The 22431-nt window shown below is 39.1% G+C and overlaps 1 protein-coding gene across 1 annotated transcript; it reads right to left on the bottom strand.

Moving 5' to 3' along the window:
- Window positions 1-471: 471 nt before the first annotated feature.
- TMC3 (transmembrane channel like 3) lies at window positions 472-21841 on the bottom strand. Its single transcript, XM_027688740.1, has 22 exons — window positions 21717-21841; window positions 20320-20463; window positions 18930-19005; window positions 16090-16171; window positions 15275-15381; window positions 14329-14427; window positions 14094-14236; window positions 12508-12655; window positions 11172-11215; window positions 10869-11016; window positions 9988-10097; window positions 9754-9832; window positions 9039-9272; window positions 7383-7511; window positions 6653-6720; window positions 6284-6412; window positions 5356-5466; window positions 4796-4921; window positions 3378-3456; window positions 3138-3180; window positions 2422-2716; window positions 472-1688 (listed from the first exon to the last, which is right to left on the bottom strand). Exons 1-22 carry the CDS (start codon window positions 21824-21826, stop codon window positions 878-880), a joined length of 3315 nt encoding a protein of 1104 aa, XP_027544541.1. The 5' UTR covers window positions 21827-21841; the 3' UTR covers window positions 472-877.
- Between the last annotated feature and the right edge of the window lie 590 nt (window positions 21842-22431).

Genomic DNA, 22431 nt, shown 5'->3' with positions numbered 1-22431 from the left:
CGCTGCCGTGCGCTTCCCTAGAGATGGGGCCGCCCCTTGCCCGCCATGGTGTGATCCCAATCCCGGTGACAGGGGGGGGGGGGGGGGGATAAAAATCTTCAGCGTCTAAAGAGAGTGTAAAATTGCAATGGTGCGTGAAAAAACGGGACAGAATTTAGAATTCAATTAGGAGTAATGAAGCGAATTTTTTAAAGGCTTAAAGGCTTTTAAAGGTCGAGAGTTTTCCACTCTCGAGAAGCTTATCAGGCTGGGCTGAGTTTCACCAGAAAGTTAAGAGAGGATCTAGGAGTTAATCTAGAAGGCAGGCACGCGTTGCTATGATCAAATAACTCCATTACCCAGAGATCATTATTCAGGGCCTTGTAAAAATCCTCACTATTCGCTCTAATTAACTTTTTTCTCCCTGATTGAGCCGCAGTATATTCAAATAAGGCGCATGAAGATGTCATACTCTAAGTAACTCCATTTGTGGGAAACTGATTCCCAGCTGAATTTATTCAGTGAAAGCATCTTTAGCTGTGACCGTATCAGATAGAGAAAGCCTCATCTCATGTATTTTTGTCCTGGTTTAAAGGAAGTGCCCCAGGTACACAGCTTCTGATTTTCCAGTAGATGGATATTTTGGTTTTTTAACAGCATAACAGTAAGGAGCAACTTGGAATATTTTTGTCTTACAAAATTTGCAACATATCAGTGGTGATATTAAAGCAAGGTACAGTAAAACACAAGGCTAACTATGCTTTTTCCACCTCGAGTGGCTGCATACAGGTTGTTACAAAGACCACTAATTGTCACAATTACTCTGGTAGACCTCAAAGAGTAAGTTCAATAAATGCACATACACCTGTGGAAAACACAAAAAGATTGGGGCACTTTCTCAGACATTTGAGCATATCAGTTCATTAGGCTCAGACATACTTAGATCAACACTGTTTTTTGATTTCTTTTTGGTGAGTTTTGTTCCAGGTTTTGGATACTTGTCCTTGCTGTGAATGACCTGGATGTACTGGTCATTGCTGCTGTTCTGTGGATCACTGCTGGATTCAATGGAAATGGAATCAGATTCTGTTAGAGATTGCTCCTGTTTTTGCTTTGATTTTGGTTTCACACGGGGCTCAGGATAGTTCAGGTGTACTTTTTTGTAAGCATATGGAGGCCTGTCCAGGTCCAGCTCAAAACCATCATCCCAGGATTTGCAATGCACTCTGGCAGCATGTTCCCCGATGTAGAACTGTGGTGCTGGGCGAAGATCAGACAGAGAGCGAGGGCGGTGAGATCTGCTCATTAATTCTCTCCCAAGCTCTTCCTCATCCTCATCATCTTCACTGGGATGAGAGGAATACAACTCGTGTGGTGTTCGAACCACGTATCTTCTGACATGGCGCGGATACAACTCAATAATGTCTCCTGATTCCTCCTTTCTGAAATGCCTTTGGAGTCGGGAGGTAGAACGGAGCGATTTTTTGCGGGGCTCATTTTCATTAACCAGAAAATACCTGGTAGCATATGGTCTACATTCCACAAAAACAGGAGCCCCTGCCCCAAGGGCATCCGGGTTTACCTGCCGAATGGCTTTTCTGAAGAGAGGCTCAGAGTGAATATCTTCAGTGTGCTTTTTGAAAGTCACTGGGGTGCAGGACTTTGTTTTGCAGAGCTCACTTGCGCTCCTATGCACAACACCTGGGTATCTTTACGAAGGGAAAAAAAAAAAGAAAGAAAATACTGAAATACTTATCAATTAACGTAATTAAAACATATAAAAAATTCCTTGGTCTGGAAGTCAAACACTAGGTTGAAAGAGTGGAGATCATCATATTTCCACTGTTCCAAATTTTTAGAACCATTTTGAGAAACATACCCTAGAAATTAGAAGGTATATTTGTTCTTCCCTGGGAAAAGGCAGCAGGCAATTGACCTCTCATGTTATGTTCCCGTTCTGTTTTCTTATTATTCTGAGAACTATTCTTTATCTGATCATTTGGAAAAAAACACAACAGGTGGCTTAAAGCACCCATTGGCCGATGTCCTAAACTGATTGCCCTACAACTAGACGTGCACAGAGTTCCTTCACTCTTACTGTGTCTGTCTTGTTCATGGAAACAGTATCCCACATAAACTATTTTAATTATGTGCCTGAGGGGAAGCTTAGTATTTACATTTGCTCAAGGTATGTGTAAACTCCATCAACTACATAACTTCAAAAGGTTTATAATCCCATCTCAAGCGAGTGTTAAGGAGGTGGTGACACCAGTGGTGTCTGCTTTTAAAAAATTTCTCAGCTGTCTAACAGCTCCAGACAGACTGAATGCACAGATATTGGTAAATACTATTGGTAAATAAACACAGCTGTTTTGTCAATAAACACACATTCGTCATGGAGCTGCTGGAATAAATGCCATTTCAAAACCAAAGCAGACTTACCTGTTTGTGATATGATCATTTCTTGGTTTCTGTACACTTGTTATGGAGGGAGCTGGCGTTAAAGAGGTTGAAGTTGTGGGAGTTGCGTTGACAGGTCTTGCAACATCAGTTGATGGCACAGCTTGGGGCACAGACTGGGAAATGGTTTGTATTCTGGTGCCTTTGCTCACAGGAGATTCAAAGTTCAAGACACTGCCGTTCTTTCGGGGAGTTGAGGCCCGAACAGAAGACTCCTGGCTGATATCATTGTCTTGGTCTGGTCTCTTGTCATTAATATCCAGATTTTGGATTCTGGCTAGAGAACAGAAATTATTACAGGAACTACCCAGGTCTCTACATTTAGAAGCTGCTGTGTAAATGCGATGGCTCAAATTCCCCCTTCAGTCAGGGATCCAATGCCAACAGAACCCACTGTGTTCAGAAAAGAGAAACTGATGCCACAGTGAGAGACATAGTGATAAGGGGGTGGATCCTCATACTGAAGTACATGGTAGATGGAGTATTGGGGACATAGAAAAAACACTGGATGTTGCACTGTAGGATTCCAAATTGGGCAACAAGCCATTACCTCTTTTCAAGATACCCGATCTACTTCTCAACATACACAATACAGTTTTAAAAATGTAATTATAGCTCCCTACACATATGAGAAATCAAAATGGTTTTGCATCCAAATGCTTAATTAATAGTGGCATTTCTAAAGCTCACCTACTTACCTACTGCCATCTGAACCACCTTTTTCTTATCTTCAGTTCTTTCCTAAAATACATTCAGAAGAATGAGAAGCAGTAAATTATTATGGATTAGAGAGTAAATCCACTTCTCTGTAAAGATGAAACATACAGGATTGGTTTTACATTATGAAACACTGGAAGTGACTTTAGGGATTTAATTAGGCTTGAACTTTACTGAAGATCCACCAAATTACATGTAAAATTGCTTTGCACTGTACTTACTGTTTGGATCTTCATTCTCAGTTGATTGTTGGTGAATTTTAATGATCTTGCAATACTTTGTAGGTAGTAGATTAGCATGCTAGAAGTGAAAGAGGTGATATTAGTCACTTCAGACATTCTTGACAGTTTCCCTTTGAGGGTTTATAGGTCATCAAAATGATGTACAGGTTCAGTTGTTGCTCTGTATCATTTTCTTATACAATGATAATTGATCATAGCCTTCTTTCAAGCAAACACATAAAAGAAATAAATGACACTGAAAATAGATTTAACAGCAGTTCTAATTTCACCTGTGTTTTTTTACAGCTCTTTTCATTGTCCATGTAACTCTGGGTGCATTTCTGGATTTTAAATTTTTTTTTTTAATTCTGGACATGTAATTTTATTAAATATCGTCTTGTCTTTTTTCCCCAGTCCAAGGTTACAGAACAGAGACACCGGAATTACGGCTGAGCTTGCACACTCATACCAATGTAATTTTGTTGGCTGACTGAAGTAACACGTTGTTTACCGTGGCACAGCTGAGATCAGATCCTGGCAGATTATGGCCTGACATAATGGATTACACTGGCTTTCAGATGAAGTAGTCTCATAGACTTCATACCACAAATATTTACATATGTGCTTTGCCATCAGTTTGAAGCAGTCAATAGATTTACTTAAATTTGTAAATAAGACTGGGATCTTAGAGGAAAAAGTTACAAATAGGAAGTGTTGCCTTGATCTTTCTCATTTGTTTGAAAAGCCCACTGGTAGAACAAACTCTGCCTTCGTCTTTAGTTTACAGGGAGAAAAACGGTACAAAGGTACGTGCGAGACAAAAGAGACTTCACAGAAGCAAAGTGGATTTCAAACATCTCGAAGTTGATATTAATTCCCAGCTAGGAACAATTATTTAGAATCTAAGTAAGAAAAGACTTCCACTGGAGGGTCTGCAGCAAGTTATATTAAATTAACACTTAAGAGCAGACAGTCGTAATTGATTTATCTTGTCAGAAATCAGGATGACTGAGTAGCTTCTTTAAATGACAGACTAAGCCCTGTTCACTGTCATAAACTGAACTAAAGACCATGAGGAAATGGAAAAATTATTTCTGAGGAACTCTTGAAAGTGAACTTAACTTCCTGGAAAAAGCAGCACTGCAAGCCTTGACTCAATATAGTGAGCTTGCTCTAACACAGTATCCCAAAACAAGAAATTCCTTTTGATAATGCAGTAACAGTCTTTAACATACTCTTATTCCTGTCTGATCCATACACCATATATTCAGTGAGGTGTTGGATTTTTTTCTCACATATGCTTAATAAAATTGCAAAAATGCAGTGTTTGTTCCTCAGTATCAACATTTGACTCTCCAGAGATAAGGCCAGTATTAATACAATCAATTTAACCTCCCTGTGAAAACCAAAGTACTTACAATAAAAGTAGTAGTGCAGGGAGGACAACCACAGGACTGCTGATGTAAGTAATCACTGTGTTGAACCATGTGGGAAAATCATTTTGAATTGTTTCAGAAACGATATCATATATTTTTTCTTGACCACTAGAAGAGGTGTGGGGGGAAAAAAGGTAAAATTAAGTTGTAAGTAATCCTAGGTACATTTGTTAAGCAATGATGTACTGAATAAACAAGAAGTTTCATCCTAAACTACTTTGAAACATTATAGTGAAAAGGAAAAAAATTGAAAAAAAAATAAAAGCAACTTATTCATTAGTTGCTTTTAAACAATGTTTTTCCAAAGCACAAAAGCATTCACGAGGCTTGGAGGGTGCTTGAATTGAGACGCAAGACAGTGATGTGGGGGAGATTACATGTGCCACCGAGCAAACATAACTGAACTGTGTCTATAAAGCAAATACACTCAGAACATTGACATATTCACGTTATTAAACCTTAAACATTGGCAGCTGAAAAGCATTTATTGTAAGAGGAGGAAATAGAATTTTTGCAGTTTTCATTAGTCTGTTCTAACTTACCTGAAGGGGCCACAGCTTAAAGATGGCTTATAGCGGGCAATAGCAAAAATTGTTGGTAACATGCACAAGAACAACATGAACAGCAACATGGCCAAGTAGAAATTATTGGACCTGCAAGAAGGTGCAACAAGTTTCAGATGATACTAATCAGAGAGAAAAACAGAGGCAACTTAAAAGATTCAAGTCTGTATCTACCTATCAAGATCTACATTTCTGAAACATTAAAATCATTCTGCTATAATTAGAAAGTCTGGACAGAGCTGGTATAAACAGACTCTTAATGATCAAAATCCTATTTACGGTGTTTTCCAGATACCACTGCGGCAGCCAGAGAACTGTTTACTGCACCCTTTGACAAAAACTGACCTTACTGCCCAGTTGTGTTGGGGAGAAAAAGAACATTGGCAGAAACTGATTCATCTTCCAAACATGTTAGAAATAATGGATTCTTAAGAATTAAAGGTGCCCTAAATTTTTTTCATTTTGAGTAAACAATTAAGATATTCATCATGATAAAAGAAAAATGGGGAAAACTGTTGTGTGATGCAACAGACAAAAGCGGATCTACTTCACAGCTTTCAAGGAGGGAAACATGAAAAAATAGGACTTGGAACAGTTAACACATCTAGGTTATTGTGCTGTGGCATATTTGTATGGAAATAAAGCATTTATGTCAGGCCATATATAGCTGTCTAGGAATATTCCCTGACATATTTTTCAGTTCTTGCATATCTTCAATTTCCCTGCTTTACAAGCCCTCCAGTTTCTCAGTAACTACGTTTTTTTTCCACAGACCTTTGCTATCAGTATTACTGTGAAATTTGATTGTCAAATTTCAGAGCTAAAATCTCCTTAATTTGATTCATATGCACATTTCCATTGTCTGCATTTGATTTATTCCCTGTCTTTAGTTCTCATTCTGACTCACCGAGATGCTCTGAAAACTTGCTGATGTGGTACATTGCACGTTAGCACAGCCCAGCTCCTGAGATACATGAGTCCAATCAACTTGAGAACATTGAATGCTGGTAAGCAAGGTGAAAAGAAAGCTCCCATCCTGCAAAAATAATGTCATGTCAGTGCTCAGTGTTGCCAGAAACCATTTGAATGGCAACACGACATACTGAAAAAAGAAGACACCCCAACAGGAAAACAACAGCTCACTATTAATAGATAATCTGCTAATGTAAAAGACCTCATTACCAATATCCTACTTGGATAGGTTTCATTGACATCATCAGATTGACTTAGCAATCAGACAGCAAAGAAGAAGAAAAATCACTTAAGGACTACATACCAGATCATTCCTTGGTTGTAGACCAAATGCAATACATTCTCTGCAATTTTGAATTCTCCATATTCTGGCTACAAGAAACACAGTGTGAGATGAATACCTCTGTCTTTATCTTGTTTTCAGAACATTTATTTGAAGCATTTGACTGAATTAGTTTGCAGACAGCACATAGCCTGAAACATCCAGATGAACTACCAACTTTTAGCAGGCAGTAGGAAAACAGCAAAACCTACTCTGCAGCCAGGGACTAAATGAACTAATTCCTCTCTAGTTTACTTCACTTCTTTAGTTAAGGACAAAGAACACTCCTCAGCCTTCCATAACAACAGCTTCTTGCTAACCAAGTATTACCCACTGCAGTTTTCTTAAAGGGCTGCTTGCTGTTGGTTGTGGTTTCTTGGACCACTATCTTTGTTACAAATAGATGTTACAGCTACAGAAAAGAGCAGGGAGCAACTCCACGCCCTCTGTCTCACCTTTGACTCTGGTATTGCTCCATGATCTCATTTTGGGAAAATGCACCAGAGACATGGGAGTAGGCTTGAGAGAAACATTCGGTCTCAGCATTTACCCTGTGCCCTCCAATTTAAACTCAGTGCGAGCTGTGCCTTTATAGATGTGTGCTACCAAGAAATTACTCATTTGTGCCAAGACTTCAAGGATATTCAGTACTGAGGAAAGGAGCACACCCATCTTCAGCATCTTAGTTTGATAAAATAAGGACTGTACTTACAAACTTGCTTTCTAGATCCCAGCACCAGCAGTCACTTAAATATCGGACACACAGTCCACGGAAAAAATCAATTAGCAGGATGCTTGCGACTGTGAAAATCATGTCGATAATTGAAAGCTTTAGCATCTCCTGAAATACACATTGTTCACACATACTGAGTCATTCTGAAGGCATATGGCTCTTTTGCATTTGTACTTGTATTTTTGGCTCAGCTCAGTATTCTGATAAGATATGAATTAAATATATGAATTACTTCCTTTTAAGCTTTTCCCTTACTTGTCTTTGTTCTGGCAAAGAGAATAAACATAATCAAGCTTCCAGGGTGCCTTCTACTGCTTGCAGCAATAAAACTCTGGTTATGATGGTATCAAACTTTCTGTTTAATGACTGTTCTAAAATTTATCTAGTGAAACTAGAACAGGATGATTTTTCTATTTCACCAAGTCCTTTATTAAACTGACTGTTGCAAAACATACTTGCTAAGTGCTTCACAATGAGAAAAATCCTATTATTCATACAAACCCAAACCCCAATGGCATAGGATCATCAAGCCATAAAAGATAGCTGTTTAAGGTTTACAAAGGAATGTGGTTATTCTATATTTGATTGAGCTTTCAAAATATAAAATTAAATAGAAAAGGTTCAGTTCCAAACATCGCTAGCCCATTCTGGGGAAAAAAACAAACATTCAACCCCCCCTATTTCCTATGAGACTGTACAAAAGGAAGAGAGGTGTACAGGAATAGAAGTCAGGCTAATAAAACTAGGAGGGGTCTTTTTCTCTCAACACTCAAACAAGACCTTTAATATGCTCACTGAAACAAGGAGCTCAGCAAGTCAAAAACACACCAGCATCATTCTTAACCCAGTGGCCGAGACATGAGTGTGACTGAAAGAGACCAGAGCCTCAAATTACATTTTCTGTGGTTAAAATTTCTCTCTATGTGTGTTAGTGCCCCTGACAGTCATTCAAAATAAAGGCCACAGATAATATACCCTTCACACATAGGGAAGCAAAAAGTGTCTTATTAAATCTGCAGATTTTCTTCACCCCACTATGGGAAAATGGCACTGCCACCCAACTGGCCCCTTTCCTACAAATTGATGGTATTTTGAAACCTTTTGTTCTTGTCTTCTCTTCCTCTGAAGGAGTGAAGAGCACTTGATTCTCTAGTGATTTACTGAGGCAGAATGAATAGAGACTTCAGAGATATTGTACAAATGACTAAGAGCACAATCTCATGCTTGTTTTGGGTCTGCATCTCCATGTATTGAGGCAGTAACCTGAATCTGCACAGGGTGCATGTTGTTGCTTTCATGTTTTCATAGTCATGTTTCTCTGTATGAATTAGTAGGACGTATCCTATTAAAATAGGATTCATATCATGCATCTATACAGATCTGCCTGTGCAGAGCTGAAGACAGAGATCAAAGCCTGGCAAAAGAACATACTGTAGATACCAAACAAAATCCAAGCTTGTATCTGTGGCCTATGACTTAGCATAGCCTTTACTCGTTCTACACAATCCTTAGCTAAATTAGCTGAATTCTGCAATTTATACGAAGAAGAGCTCTAAAACTGAACACAGTACAACATGATTTTTTGTCAAATGTGGATTAGGAATAAGCTGATGACACAATAGAACAGTTACGTACTTGACCAACATACGTCTCCCAGCACTGATCCTGTGGGTTCTGGGTGTTAAAGGAAGTTGTTTTGTTAACCAGTGATTCAGAGACCATCAAGTCTTGAGTGCGATGCTCTTCCAGTGTGACAATGCCGCTTCTCTTAATTTGTACATTAGGAATAGTTAAATTGTCGTCTTTAGAAAGAGTTTTGGTTGCTAAGGAGGTGGTAGAATTACTTGCATTGCTGTTAACGCCAGAGACCTGAAATAATAAATGTCCCCAAAGCTACTTTTTAACTCTACATGGGTGCAGATGTCTGTCCCTTCTACACAAATTTCTTTCACATATTTTCCAGCAGCAGTTAGGTGACTGTTAAGTAGCTGTCAGTGCACAGAATCAGATGGAACTTTTAAGGACAGAACTGAAAGCTGATTTTAGGTAGCTGGAAATATTTGGCCCCAAAGTGATAGCTTTGTTTTTTCTTTTATAATAGTTCAGCTGTGCACAGAAATCTATTTATCTTGTTACATCAGCAGTCAAATGGATCCAGCTATCCTAAAAAACTAATTTAAAAAACTGTAAGTAAATTACTAAACTTAAGATTACAATCCTATTGAACTGTAATATATTTTAATCAATTTCAAATAAATTGTCATCGGACTTCATATAAATCACAATAAATGGAATTCTATCTATGAAGTCTGCTAGCTTTACACATCAGAAAACTCCAAGTTAAACTTACAGTGACACTCATACTGTCCACTTTATCCAAGAGTGCAATGATTAAACTGTAGAGGTTTCCCAGGTATAGAACAAGAACCCTGCAAACAGAATAAAATACAGGTTATCAGCATTGTTATCCCATGGAATTCTCATACATTCTCTGGTTTGGCTGGACTAAAATATGTGACCAGAACATACCTCGTCTCTTCCTCCCTTTCTCCCCAAATATTTCTACACTTCGTAATGCCCATACCTGGCAAGCTGGAAGCGAAGAGTGGTCCTTGGATGATACATCTCCAGAGCTGCCACAAGTTCAAAAGCAGAGGGTGCAATCATTGTGATCAGTGACACAACTACGCTTACCTACAGAACAGAAATATGTGGCATTTTTGTAGCTTTTTATATAGAACTTCTGTGGAACCTTGGGTGCTGATTGAAATACTGCTGAAGCACATGCTTTGGTGATTGCTCTTCTTGAAGGATATGCTTTAAAAATTTGTTATTGACATTAGTAATAAGAGTAGTTATGATCCAAAGTTATAGATCTGGAATACCACTCAGGAGTCTTTACTCCGGATATTGTAGCTTTAAACTCCTACTTTATTAATTGAAATAAAAACTTAATATGTGGGAAATATGAAGCCAGAGTCTTCCTCTGAAATGAATGAGTGGCTTTTCCATACCCAATCACTTCCTACTCTCCATTTCTGACTGGAAATATTCACAGAACATTTGGTATCCCCCAGCTGGAATCCACTGTTGTCAAAGTCGATTCCTTTCTGTTCCAGCAGCCCAGTGTTTGCTCAGCTCAATTACAGGCGCAAAAGCAGAATTGTAAGTGACAGGAGAGTTTAAGTTTTGTCCTGACAAAATAGGGACCTGCTAGAACTGCAGTCTCTGTGAAATGAGGACCTGCAGCCTCCCTCTGCCCACTTCAGCTCCACTAACACCTGTCTGCAGAGCAAAGAGAGCAAGAGAGTGAAGACAGATCCAGGTAAGCACCACCCTACCCACTCAATTCCTCATTTCTCCTGGCTCATCTCTTGTGATTTACACCTACATGCACTCTTGCTACAGATAGCCCCAAGATAGTAATCCTGCTTCTACCACAGAGGTGGCATAAAGACAGTGTACCTCATTTTTTTCCCATAGAGTCAATTCCTTTTTGATGCGCTCTAACTTTTGGGATCGATCCACGACGAAGTAGATGATGTAAATACTTCCAGCAAGTGAGAGAAGCACAAGGATGTTTGCAATAATTCTTAAGGTTATAGTCACTGCCCTAGAAAAAAAGAAAAATGCAACCAATACAGTCGGTTGTCTTACGACAACAGGGGTCATTTCTAACATGGTTTAGAAGTACGAGACAAGCAGATTAGCACTGATATCTGCATCGAAACAGTGCTTTGAAAAGTACCTCTGATCTCATATACATACAAGTTTTTGCTTTTCTTCTTTTCCTGCTCTTCCAGTATAGCTTCCTTGAAAGAAACACAGCATTACCATTTTAATAATATCCAGCAAAAATAATGCACATATCTTTCACAGAAATTAAAGTATACTAATAAAAAACATCACATCCTGGAAGTGCAAGCAGAGAAATACCTCTTTGTCCTCATTGTTTTGTAGCAGTCATATGTGAGCTTAAATACTGAAGGAGATTTCTGAGAAACAAATACACAGTAAGCAAATACTTGGGCACTTTTGGTCCTGCATGTTCAGGGGGATATAAACAGGGGTTTACACTACCAGATTTTTTACAGGATACACCTATAGAAACTGGGTGTCAGTAGTATAATACAAAAATGTCAGAAGTTAACCTCATTCCTTGAAATACTTAAATGTCATAGCTTACTAATTTATCCTTGACACAATTTGAAGTAATTTTGTTCAATGACAATGAGAATACACAAAATTTTGGAAATTAATTACTTTTGATAACACCACATATGCTCTTAAATTCTAAATGGAAAACATCTGTATTTATAGTAGTTTTCTAATATTGAGAGAGCTGTAAGATGTCTCTCTGTTTGTTATGGAGAGATGAAATAAAATATAAAATCATAAAATATCTCAAGTTGGAAGGGACCCATAAAGATCAGTGAGTCCAACTCCCTGCTGCTCATAGGACTATTTAGAACTAAACCATCTGACTAAGAGCATCATACAGATGAACTCCAACAGGCTTGGTGCTATGACCCTCTCTAGGAAGCTTGAATAATAGCTGATAAAATAAAGAAGAGCAATAATTTGTGTCCAGGAAGTTATAAACCATAAGATAGAGATATAAAACTTATGACCATTTTAAAAAACATCTTGCAAAATATGAGATGTGTTTCTGCTTCTCCACCTATTATAAAGGAATCCCTAAGGCATAACACACTCTCTTTGCATAAAAACAATCACACATTTTATAAAGTTGTACATTTTCCTGTCAAAGCAATTGTTAACATGAATTTGATTCTAACACTCAACGAAATTTCATCACAAGCAAATTTGTTTCTAGTTATATAATTTCCTGTCACACATGCATTGGCATTAAATGAAACTCTCCTGAAGAAGGACACAATGGCCTTGCTGGGGCAGAACATCAGCAAGTACAATGCACCTGCAACAGCACACAGGTGTGATGCCAGCCCTCCCTAGGCAAACAGATCTGTAAATGAATGCCAAAAACCAATAGAAAGTGCAGGGGAGTGAGAGGAAGGACTTAACAAGGCTTACAGATTAACAAGCAAATCAACTTGAAATAATTCGAAGGTCAGTTGCTCACCCTAATGCTGTTGACTATGGCAGCAGCTTTGCTCTCTGCAGCCTCAGGGTTTCCTATCAAATAGTCCCAAGCACAGAACAATCTCCAACAGAAAGTGTAATTTTCATCAGAGGCACTTGCTAAACTCATTCTTGAGTTCTTTGCCATTCTGTAAAAAGAAAAAAAAAAAAATAAACATTTAACTGCTGGTGGTGTGTGAAGATGAACATGAAGAAAACCACTGGTTTGGTTTAGAGTTTTCAGATGTCTCTTCATTTAGAGCTACAAAAGGTTTGCAGAAATTAGTGTCATTTTTGGTAGCCTTCTGAAGAACAGAAAACAGGGTGAGGTTCAGCACATAAACTTCAGTTTACATCTAGTGTAGACGTGACTCACTGTGGAAGGGCATTTTGATATTTACAATCTTTATAGCTGACAAATAAAGCAAATAAATCTCACTAGAACTGTGGACTTACGCATGTTTCAGTTTTACAATCTCCAGGTAGGATCCAGCTGGAAGACACCATCACTAAGTTTGCTGTTACTGTAATTACAAGCTAGTTTGGCATAACTAGTGATCATGGACAAGATCAGTTTGTTTTCCATATTGTTTACGCCTTAAAAATATCTGTTATTGTCAAATAGAAACCTCATACTATTTTACAGACCTTGGGAAAAAGACAGAAAACTCCTCCTACTCAGCTCAGTTAGGCAAGGAGGCAGAATATTGCAAAGTGTAAGAAATTAAATATAATGGCTTATGAAAAAAGGGCATCTGAAAGGACAATATTAAAGGGGGAATTGTACTTAGCTAAGGAAGGAATCACTGAGCTAAGTCAGAAGGAGAAGAGCTCATCATATCCAGAAACTGCAGATGCATAGATCAGTGTCAGACATACCAGTGACCCTTGGCATGAACCAGGAGATAGAATAGAAATAAATGAAAAGGTTTGACTTCAAAACTGAGAGTTATTACAGGCAGCACTAAAATGTCCCCGGACTGCACAGTGCCAAATAAGTAGGTATCCAGAAGGGAAGGGAAAGCAAATCAGGAGAGGATAGAGTGACCTTGCCCCTTCTCCAAGCATTGCACATCCCTGGATTTATGGTCAGCACTGGAAGTTTTGCTCTCTCTGCTAAGTAACTCCTACTCCTGGACCTTCAACAGTAAGCTGCTGAAGCAATTGTAAATGATATCACACCTAAGAGGGAATTTTTATATTTGTATTTCAATAGAAGGAAATAATAATGCTGAAAGGACTACACTTCAAACATAAATTTCTGACATAGCAATATTTATAACAGAAAAGAGGAGAACAGAAGGGTTTTCCATGAGTGTTGGGCCTTACACTACACAAACACAAAGCACACAGATGATCATTTGCACTGCCCTCCTTTTATAGACTGGGAAATGGAACAGAGAGTGAAGTTAATGATAGCAAGATAAAGAGCAATCTAGAATTAAACTCATTCTGCCTCCCTGATACTAGCAGGCTTGAATATTTTAATAGAACTGCACAGAATAAATACAGAGGAAGTGGTATAAATACCATCACTGATTGCCTGAACACACAAGCTTATGAAGAGCAATAGATGGGAGGTCTTACTTTTTGAGAAGAATGATGAAGCTGTAAGCAAACACCGCCATTCCAACAAGGAAGTAGGCAAGAGGCAGCCTGTATCCAGCTTTCCCAATCTTCCTGTCACGACCGTAGTAGCCATAAAACAAAACAGAGTACTGGAGGTAGCCCTGCAAAGACCAGAGACTGTCAGTAAGAGCAGTAACTAAGGATTGCAACAGAACAGCAATAGTGAAACAAGAAAGAATGGTTCGAGTCTTGCCCCCAGTGACCAGATGGTGTCCAGGTCTTGAGCAGATTCAATGTGCTCCTTGGGGATGGTCTTGCTGACCGTGCTGCCGAACGGTGCTCCGGCCAAAAGCTGGGGAAGAGAGAGAGAAGGTCTCAGATCTGAGCCAGGGCTGCACAGTGGAACCCATTGAGAGCTGCCTGCACGGGTGGTACTGTGTCAGTACTGTGGCAGCTTTAAAAGTTGTGCTTGTTTTAAAGTAAGCATTTTAAAATTAAATATGACAGTGTTTGATCTCAAAATGGTGTTTCAGAATTAAATTATTTTTCCTTTGAAAAAGTGAAAAATGGAAGTGAATACCTTTTTTTTTTTTCCCCCACTTTACTTTTTGTTTTTACTGGAGCTATTTAATTTTTCTTCTACTTTAGGCAGTGAGAAGAAAAATCAGAGATTCCCATGTTTTTTGAGAACATTATTAAAGCACAGGGTAGGTGAAGCAGAATAATGTTTATGAATAATTAACAAAGTTAAGTGAAAATGACAGCCTTACTTTCATGCAAGAACTAAAAGTTGTGACTGCTCAGAACTTCTATTAAATGCTTTCTAATGGACAATAATCCAGAGTCTGGAGAGGAATGTTATGTTTTTCTGCCTGTAAATGACACTAACAGGGCTTGAACATACTCTATACCAATTATAGCTTTTAGGAATTGGTTCTTTATTTTAGTAATCAGATACAAACATATTCTCTAAAAGAATTAGTACCATGTTGACAAAATATCGTCTCTAACACTAATAGCAAAAATCTGTTATCCTTTGGCAGAGAAAAACCTCTCAATAGGGGATTTTATTTTAAATAATTCATGTAAAATTGTACATTACAAATTGATGCATGACTTTAAGTGTGGTGTTTGTTTCCTTCAGCATGGAAAGCGCAGCACTAAGCATTTTTCTGTAAATATTAACAACATGTTCTTACCTCTGGTAAGACTACAAATGCTCCTGTCATTATGGTAAGTACAATATTGATTCCAAACAGCCATCTCAAGAAAATGAAGTAAGAGGCAACTCCAGACCCAAAATGACCTTAAACCACAGAAAATAGTTACCTGAGCTACGCAGTCTATAAAAGCTCATATCATTTATCCAAGAAGTATTATTTGAATAGTAGACCAAGAGAAAAACCTCTCTTAGTCACACAGGGAATACAGCGAAGCAGAGAAAACGTTAACGTGTCACTGAGGAAAACACAATTGCAAACAAATTCTGTTGGGGACGTCTCATAATTACGAGCAGCATTTGTGCAAGAAGCTGCCGAGCTGGGAGACATCGTGCATCCATTTTCCTTTTCCACTGGAGCACAGAGATATGACCTGACTCCTGGTGGAACGTCAAGGGCTGCTTTCAAGTCCATTGAAAGACTCAAGGGCTGGTGACGTGTGGTACAACCACATTTAACCCTGGGCAGATGCAGGGGCGTTGGCCCAAGGATGCTGGCTCAGGGACTGTGATAAACTAAAACCTAATCTTGCTGCGTTTTCAGAAATGTAACAGAACAAATACGACTTCTGCAGAAGTTAACCCCCTCCCAACTAAGACCATAAATGAGGAGTGTGCAGTTTCCAAGGCACTCAGAGAAGAAAAATCAAAGTTTTAAATAAAACATTCACTGCTGAAAATTTGCATTTTATCTCCTCCCAAATATTATTTAATTCAGTACATTAAAAAATAAACCATAAGACAGCATTTTAGCAAGTGTTTTACTATTCATTACCATTAAACCCTTATACTTACTCTCAATTTTCTTTATTCTCATTTCCCAAGGAATAAAGATTACCACAAAATTATATGCAAGTCGAATAAACTTCCTCCAAAGCTGAGAAAAAAAGCAGAGAAATGAGAAATATGACACTTCTCCATGTTAAAAAAAAAAAAAAAGAACAGAGTGTTTTGCTCTTGTCTTATCTTGTACCACAAGAATTGTTACAAATATTCATGACTAAGGTCTTAGAGCACATCTGTGGGTAAAGAGGGGTAAAGCAAACCATGGTAGAGTTTAGACAAAGCATGTGGGGGACAGGATGCCTTGACTCTGTTTATCAGCCAAATGTCAATGAAGAAGGGTCAGAGTGCCCTTTATTCACCTCTGAGGGCACAATCCACATTTTTTGCTCATAAAGACCATAAGGAACCAACAGAAGACAGTGGGTGCCATTCCCTCTTGCCTTCTTGCTGGGACACCTACCCTCTGGGTAATCTATGAAGGGAATCCTGCTGCACTACACATAATAAATTCAATTTTTTAGGACAAACAAATGAACAGACCACTAACTTCAAATTTAAGAGGAGCATAGTGCCTTAGAGGAAATTTTCTTAGAGGAAGAATATTCAATAGCAGCACATTCAACTGCTATATTTTCAGCTCTTTGTATTACAGCCAACACCTGCACAAAACCTATGGTTATATTTTGTAGAGTCTTTATTCAACCTTCATTTTTTGCATGGTCAGAGGACCTTCCTGCACACAGTGGGGTGTGCATACACATATGGCAGAAAAAACAAAATCCACCTGTGCAAAATTGAATGCGGTTTTTGAGTGGCTGAATTAGAGCTATAACTTCACCGTATCAACAGAAAAAATAGTATTTGTATTTCAGGCATTATAAAGTATTTTTAGTACAGCTAGGTATTAAAAATCCAACCTATATTTTAGGCAGCAGCAGTGTCAATGTTATATCATGTAATCTAATCTCCTAAAACCTAAGAGGAGTAAATAACATTTTAATTACTGAAAATTTAATCAATCTCTTTGGCCAAAGTTAATTAATTTTTATGGTGGTATGGATATTTAATTGCATGAATGACAAGTATTTTAACAAAAAAAAAGAAAGTGCAGATGCTGGAAATTTGCATGGGAATTGCTACTTTCAGTTGAAAACAGGGTTCTCTGGGCTGAGAAAGAACTCCATCAGCTTGTGCCAGCTGTCATGCAGATTTATAAAGAATACAAATGTGTCCATGTGGAAGTAGTATTTGTTAAAATTATAATTTGATAGCTATCACCACTTTTTCCTCCCTACTACATACCTGAACAGATAATTGGTACTCTCTGAATCCAGAGTATGGGCATCTAGCATTAAATGAAATGTAAAAAAAACTACAAAGGAAGTGTAAAGTAATTGAACTGAAAAAAAAAATTGCTTTCAGTGTCGAGACAGTAAGAAGTATTGTAATTTCAATTTTCATATATAATATCATGATTGGATTGTCCAATTGTGAGCAGTATATATTTTGACAATTAAAAAACCTAATTTAAATACATATACACTTAACAGCTGCATTTTGTTCTTAGCACATGTTCAACCACTGAGTTCTTAATTTTGATGATGTAGTGCTTGTTTTGCTTTGCTGCAATTTTTGTCTCCTTGGTCACCACGTTATTTTCTAAGAAAATATGTGCAAACAAAGCTCTTCCAAACAAAAAAAAAAAAAAAAGAAAACCACAGCTCATTCTGTTGCATTTGCTGAATTTAGCCCTGATGAAAAGGCCACATTCCCTAATTTGTGCTAGGAAAAAAATACAGATCCTCTACACATAATGAGCGGTACTAATTAACTGCTGAATTATATCCCTGTGCTGAATGTCTTCGAGCAAATACAAAGAGAGCAAATACAATTAGATTAGACACAAACTTGTATTACCTGTGAACTCTAAGATGAAAACTTCTGGTTTTGTATAGGAAGAGTAACATGAAAAAAGTACCAAGCCCAATCTGTGATTTACTGACATGTATTGCAGACCTTTAGCACTTCTTTTTCTAGATAACATCCTAGTTCCCCTCCCATAAAGGCAAAATTAGTGTTTATTTTGACAGCATTTGTTACTTCCACTGCTTTTGCCACAAATGCAAAGACAGAACAAAGAAAGATTACTCTTTCCACCTTGGAGGGTAGTACTTTTAACCTGCTGTAGCCCAACATTGCAGTACAACAGATACATGTGCAGCCTTTCACTTGTTCACATGAACAAAATGCATAGTATACTATTTATTGGTACAATCCTGCCTTTTTGAATTAAGATAAGTTAGTTATTAAAAGTCTATTTATTATGATGACAAAAATATTCTTGACTGCTTAGATGAATAAAGAACTATTCTGTGTTAGTTGCTTATTAGATACAATTTCTTGCATGTTATAAATTTCCAAAAACTGAGGCCAGAGTCTATTTTTAGTAGTGTAAATAGATTTGCTAAGATTTGATTCAAATTGTTTGAGTATTATGCAAGCAAAAACCTTCTTTAACAGTGTATTTACCACAACCTATTGTACGATTGTCTTCCAAACCACAAGCTAGACACATTTTTCATAATAAACTATTGAACTGTGGCCCCAGAGGCTGCTGAAATAGCTCTTCAGAGAATACTGCACTGCGTTATTGATATCCCACTACCCCTCCAGCAGGCATCAATATTTGTAGACTCTCTGAAAAGAAAGCTAATACTGCATTAGTAGAAGAACATTCATTTCTTGACACATGAAATTAGTCAGCACAGCAAGCACATGCTTCTGTAAATGAGAACTGCAAATGGCTGTTGTATAGACAAGAGCTGAGATTCAAGGAAAACCAGCCATACCTCTGCACCAGCAGCTTGGTAACCTCTGGTTCTAGTGAGCCTCCCTTCGTACTTCAGCACAATCTCCTTCGCCTGCCTGCACAAGAAGGTGGAGGTTCATTCTACATTGATTCCATTACTTAGGGCCCTTATTCTGCACAAGCAGCAACCAGTAAAGTTGTCAAATGCTCTGGAATACAGCTATGGGCTGTCTCATCATCAACCTTCCATCAATCATCCAGGCAAAACTTTTTTCTTTGATTATTGAGGTTTTGATTGATATTTTAAATCCACTCAGAATTTTGCCTGAGAGAACTCAGCATTCAAAAGACTGCAGGGGAAGTTTTCCCTTCACCTATTTCTCTCTCCTCTTTTTTTAAAGTGTTTCTTTTTAAAATGGCACAACCCAAATGAGTAAAATAACAAGATCCCCATTACAGTCTGGTAATCTCACGTGGATACTAACACCTCTTCTGCAGATATGGCATCTCTCTTGTGAGATACAAAGAGGTACATGTTCATCTGGTCATACACAGTCTTTGAGCTCAGCAGAAGGTGGATGGGGATCACTGAGATCTCATCAACATGAGCAGGAAGGCAACAAGTCACAGACTCTGCCTAAGAGAGAAAAATCTTTGCTTCCCAGATTACACAAGGGCTTTACTGCTGGTAGGGATTCCTCTGAGGTAGGAATCCCTCATGCCACCTAAGCACCATACAGTGTTTTAAGAGAAAGTTACCAGATAAAAAGGAAAAAAAAAAAAAGCAAGCCTCAAACAGATCATGTGGTAAAGGACCTGACATAGTTTGGACAGGGGGCCCAAAGAGTTAGTTACACACCCTTTCATTATAAATTTGGAATTATTAATATAATAATTACAGTCTTAAACTGTGGAACTTGTCTACACTGACCATATCTTTAAGACCTACAAGTGTCCTGTATTTCCTGCCAATATGTTACCTGAAGATATGACCACCTTCTGTTCTCATACCATCCAATTACCTTAAAAACGGTGGGCTGGTTTTCCTTTTTGGGACACAGTGAAACAATTCAGCTTAAAAATGTATTACAGAACATTATCAAAAGCCTTTCTTTAGCTCACTGAATAGCTGACACACTGTTTTAGTGGTAATAGACAAAACATGATTTCTTGCTCTCTCTTTTACGCTGTTACTCTCTAAAGGGAGCCACAGGCATGTGCAGGAGACAACTTCACCTACAGACTGTCCACCCCGAGGCTGCTGCCTTCAGCCAGCTCTCAGATCTCAGAGCATCCTCATGGCATGCTTTCCTAGCAGCTCTTAATCATTTTTTGTGCACAAACCCTTCCAGCTTACACTGGAAAAGTCCTGAGGCTGCAAGCACTGTCACAGTCAGTGAGCCTGAAAACCTTTGTGCAGACACCTTTACCTGAGCGCCCTCAGCTTCTGCCTCATCGGCCACGGCCGGCAGCGGATGTTGGACATAATCTCCTTCTGGTACTGGATGTTCTGGAAGATCTGCTCTGGGTCATGGCTCTCAGCCTTTTCTTCACCAATATCGTCATCCGAGTTGCTGGCAGCCCAGCACACACCCCACGAGAGGAAAAACAAAACAAATTATTCCCATTCAGACTCCCAGCCAACTGTTGATTTGCACAGGACCCATCCTATTAGAGCAACATAAGAGCAGTGAGCTAGGGAACTCGCATGACAGTGTTGTTTTAAAGTTGATTAATAATTTGGATGTATTCCCCATCTTCAGGATGTGCCTCTTTCCTTCCCCACCAGTTTCTCCTCAGTTATAAATTATCTCCACTCCCCACCACAAAGCCCAGTCTTTCCCCTCTGAGTGTTTCCAGCCATACAGCTTGTACATCATGCTAGCAAGACTCTCTGTATATTTTTCTGGAACAAAGTGCTGTAGAAACGCTTCCAACAAGAGCACATAACATTCATTTATTCATCACACCTTTTATTTTGATTGCAACAATGATAAATATTTTCTTGTTAGAATGAGGGGAGCAGATGATTCAATTGCAGTCACCCTTTGATCCTGTTCCCTGCTGAGGGGGGTGGCAGTGTGGGACCCCACACACCAAGAATTATTCCTCCCTGTAAAAAGATTTGTGTGCTTTGCTACAGATTTCTGTGGATGATTAAATCGTCTTTTCTAATGCTGTCACCACATTTGCTAAGCTATAGCTCTTGCAATTCCCTGTTAGTCTGTGAAACAGCAGCAATAGTCATTCTTGCAGAGGCTTAGGTCTAAAACCCTGTGACTGTTTCTCCCTGACTGACATGAAGGGATCTGAAGGACTGCAACAGCCACCAGCCAGGAAGTTTCCCATTTGTATTGCTATGTACTTGTTGGGAAAGTTCCCTGCAATTTTGCTGAAAAAACCCACCTTTTAATCACTTAAAAATAAATCATAGCCTAAACTATGCCACGTAAGAAAATTGACACACTTCATCAGACAACCAGTTCCTTGGTCTGCAGTCCTGTCCCTTCAGTCACAGGGGCATTCAAGGGAAATTTATAATTACACAGAAAAAGAATAAAGAGATTTCTTACTCTGCTATGCCCTGAACTCATTGGAGTTACACTGCTTTATGTACAGTGTCGACGTTTCGGCGTGAAACGTGACTTTTGAGAAAATAAAAAGAACCGAAGAGGTTTGAAATACATCTAAAAACAGAGAGAAGAGGGATTTTTCTCACGCTCACTTCCAAGTTACCACGCTCCGTCTGAAGGAAAGTGAAAAGACAAGATCCCACTCCTGTACTAGGTAGAGCAGACTCGCTTCAGGAGAGAGGGGAGTCCCTTACCTGTGGGGTGGCTCCTGGTAGGTGTAGATGCCGGCGTGACGCTTTGCCGTGCGGTGCTTTTTGCCGGACTTGGCAGATTTCGTGGCAGGGGAGCCCGTCACTGCTGCCATGGTGGCAGCTGCCGCCCGCACCAGGTGGAACTCTGCCGCGCTGGAAGGCAGCTTTGAGCTGAGGTCAGATGTCTCATAAGCAGCCAAATGTTATTAAGCAGAGAGCAGCGAGTGCTGCGAGCCCTGCGGAGCAGAGGATCACTGCCTGGTGCTCCAGCCTGGAGAGGACCTGCTGTCTGGCAGTGCCTTAAAGCCACAGCGTGCAGCAGCCCTGCCTCGGTGCCTCAAAGCCAGGTGCCCAGATCAAGGTGGGAAGCTGAGTTCAAAGGTGGTCCAGCTGCAGCCCTTAATTCACAGCCAAGTTTCCCTTGTTGTGGGTGAGGTATTCCCTCAAAGCACCATCCCACTGGCCTGCTCTGGGTGATGTTCCCAGTGATCACACTGGATGTACTGTTGACATCTCTGCTTCACGTGCTTGAGAAAAGGTTCTTGCTATGTTAAAGCAAAATGGTTTACCTTTTGGCCTTTACTAACAGAGTAAAGTGCAATATCATTCTCCTAGCAGACTTCCAGATCCTCTCCCAGAGGACAGCCCTGACAGAACAGGATGCTGCTGCTTTCCTGGGTCCAAGGCCGGCCATTGCTTTCATTCCTTTTACCTTAAT

This window comes from Neopelma chrysocephalum, unplaced genomic scaffold, assembly GCF_003984885.1.
Source record: "Neopelma chrysocephalum unplaced genomic scaffold, ASM398488v2 Primary Assembly neopelma1_75, whole genome shotgun sequence".
NCBI lineage: Eukaryota > Metazoa > Chordata > Aves > Passeriformes > Pipridae > Neopelma > Neopelma chrysocephalum.
This window is presented reverse-complemented; position numbering and strand designations above follow the sequence as displayed.